Here is a 2,019-nt window from a genome sequence, read left to right on the forward strand (position 1 = left end):
GGGAAAGAGGCCTAGATCAATGTGTAGTTGCACCTGAGACAAAGCCATCACACGCGAGTGTGAAATGCCAAATCTGCCTGCCTTCCTTTCGGTATATTGGCTCCTTCCTTATAAATTCTAATTAAAAACTAGTCATCACAAACAAAATCTCTCCAAACTAAAATGAAAAGCAGATAAGCATGCTAAAGGATGTTTGCTCTGCAGCAGAGGGTGTCTTGGGAGTTGCGGGGGCGGGGGGGGTGGTGTGTGTGCTGCAGCCGGTGCCTCTGGCCACAGGAGCGGGAGCCCTGCCCTGGGCCTGCTTTCCGTCAGGGGCCTGGCCTAGGAACAGCCTAAGCTCCCTCCATCTCCCACTCTGTGCGTGTGTTAATGATCCTGCGAGAGTTCCCTTTATAGAGTCCATACCACCACACTTACCATGTAGAAAAATTTTTGCTCCTTTGTGATTGTCAAGTACCTTTGGTTCTTTGTCTTTGTGTATATTTAGTTAGACCCATGCTGGGTTTTTTTAAAGCCTGCCAGGCTGCTGAAACAGAACAGATCTTCTAGTGTGCTGCCAGATAGTTTTTAGAAAGCATCTCCTCTTGATTAAGGCTCATGTTCTTGTACAGCATGCGGAATAAATGTTATTTTCTGAAGCTTTTTATGTGCAGTAAACCAGACACGACTATTATTTATTTATTATTTTGAGATATAATGGGATTATAATTATTACAAAACTATTAGGTTAAACAGTTGACTGTATTTATTCAAAAACTACTCTTTTATTAAAAGGAGTACTTGTTTGGGAGTATCCTGTTAACGGTTTTTCACTGTAGTATAGCTTTTGCCTCTTTTCAACATGACCATTTTCCACAAGAGGATAGCTCTAAATGTAATTTTTCTTCCTGCTCAGCCTTTTCCATCACATAGCAATCTTGTAATTTATCAATTTGCTGTGTATATTCTACAACCAAGCCCTGGTCTTTGGAAGTGTCTGGTAGATAAGAAAGGAGGAGTCTGGCAGGGCCGTTGGGCGGTTATTTGGAAAAGTTAAACCCGTACCTTTGTCTTCTCTCTTCCTCTCCCATGTGGAATGTTCCCCCACTTCCCCTGCTCAGATCCCACCAGCCAACACTCCTTCCCAAAGTGGTCTCCGCTTTGCCTGCTTTCCTTCGCACTTGCAGTATCTGACCTGTTCTTGGCTGTTTTACCTAGAATGATCCTGTCTTCCTTACTAGATGGGAAATTACTAAAAGGCCCGATAATGGGCCTTTTATATCACCCTTTTCAACAGAACAGTTAACAGGGTGCTAGGTCTAAAGAAGGTTCTCAATACTTTTTTTTTTTTTTTGGTTAAATCCTACCAGTTAGGAGAAAGGGGACGGGACACATTCTTTGGCTTTCATATTGGCCAACTTCAGCCTGATGGAGCAGATAACATTTGCACCCTGCACAGAACCCATATGGCATTGCAGTTCATTAGGGCAGAAGGTACTGATGCAGGGCTGTAAATCATCGTTTCCTTGGAAATAAGCAGGTTAGCTCAGCCCTGAGCTCTTTGCTCCGCTCTATCCTGAACACTGTTTTCAAGTACCCTCGCTGAGGACCACCTACACGCTCTCTGGGGCCACCCAGGCCCTGCACAGCTGTTGGCTGCAGCGGACTCACTCTGCACCCCGTGCTTGTTCCTTGGCTCGCTGCAGACATGTGGAACACCTCCAGGAGCTTCCTGTTCCGAGACCGAATGTGGCGGCCCAAACTGCAGAACTGACGAAGGACAGAAGCAGTGTGGGGGGCCTGGCTGTGGCGGGCTGGTCGCTGTCGCGCATGGCGCCTGGCAGAAAGCCATGGACTTTGACCAAGATGTCCTGAGTGCCCTGGCTGAGGTGGAACGGCTCTCCAAGATGGTAATTCACCGGATGGGCTGTTTTTGTTTGTTTGCTTTCCGTTATGGACTGGAGGATCTGAATGGGACAAGTCAATTCCAAATGCTGACTAAAACGAAAAGGCCTAAGTTTTTGTGAGGTCAGGGAAAGA

The 2,019-nt window shown here is 46.3% G+C and overlaps 1 protein-coding gene across 1 annotated transcript in view; it reads left to right on the plus strand.

Moving 5' to 3' along the window:
• LAMB1 (laminin subunit beta 1) overlaps positions 1-2,019 on the plus strand; it is a 77,921-nt gene that overhangs the window by 68,753 nt on the left and 7,149 nt on the right. The window contains exon 27 of the mRNA XM_007455347.1: positions 1,686-1,889. Coding sequence (XP_007455409.1) covers positions 1,686-1,889 — 204 coding nt within the window. The remainder of the gene's footprint in view (positions 1-1,685; positions 1,890-2,019) is intronic.

Source organism: Lipotes vexillifer, unplaced genomic scaffold (assembly GCF_000442215.2).
Source record: "Lipotes vexillifer unplaced genomic scaffold, Lipotes_vexillifer_v1.1 scaffold234, whole genome shotgun sequence".
In the NCBI taxonomy this organism is placed as follows: domain Eukaryota; kingdom Metazoa; phylum Chordata; class Mammalia; order Artiodactyla; family Lipotidae; genus Lipotes; species Lipotes vexillifer.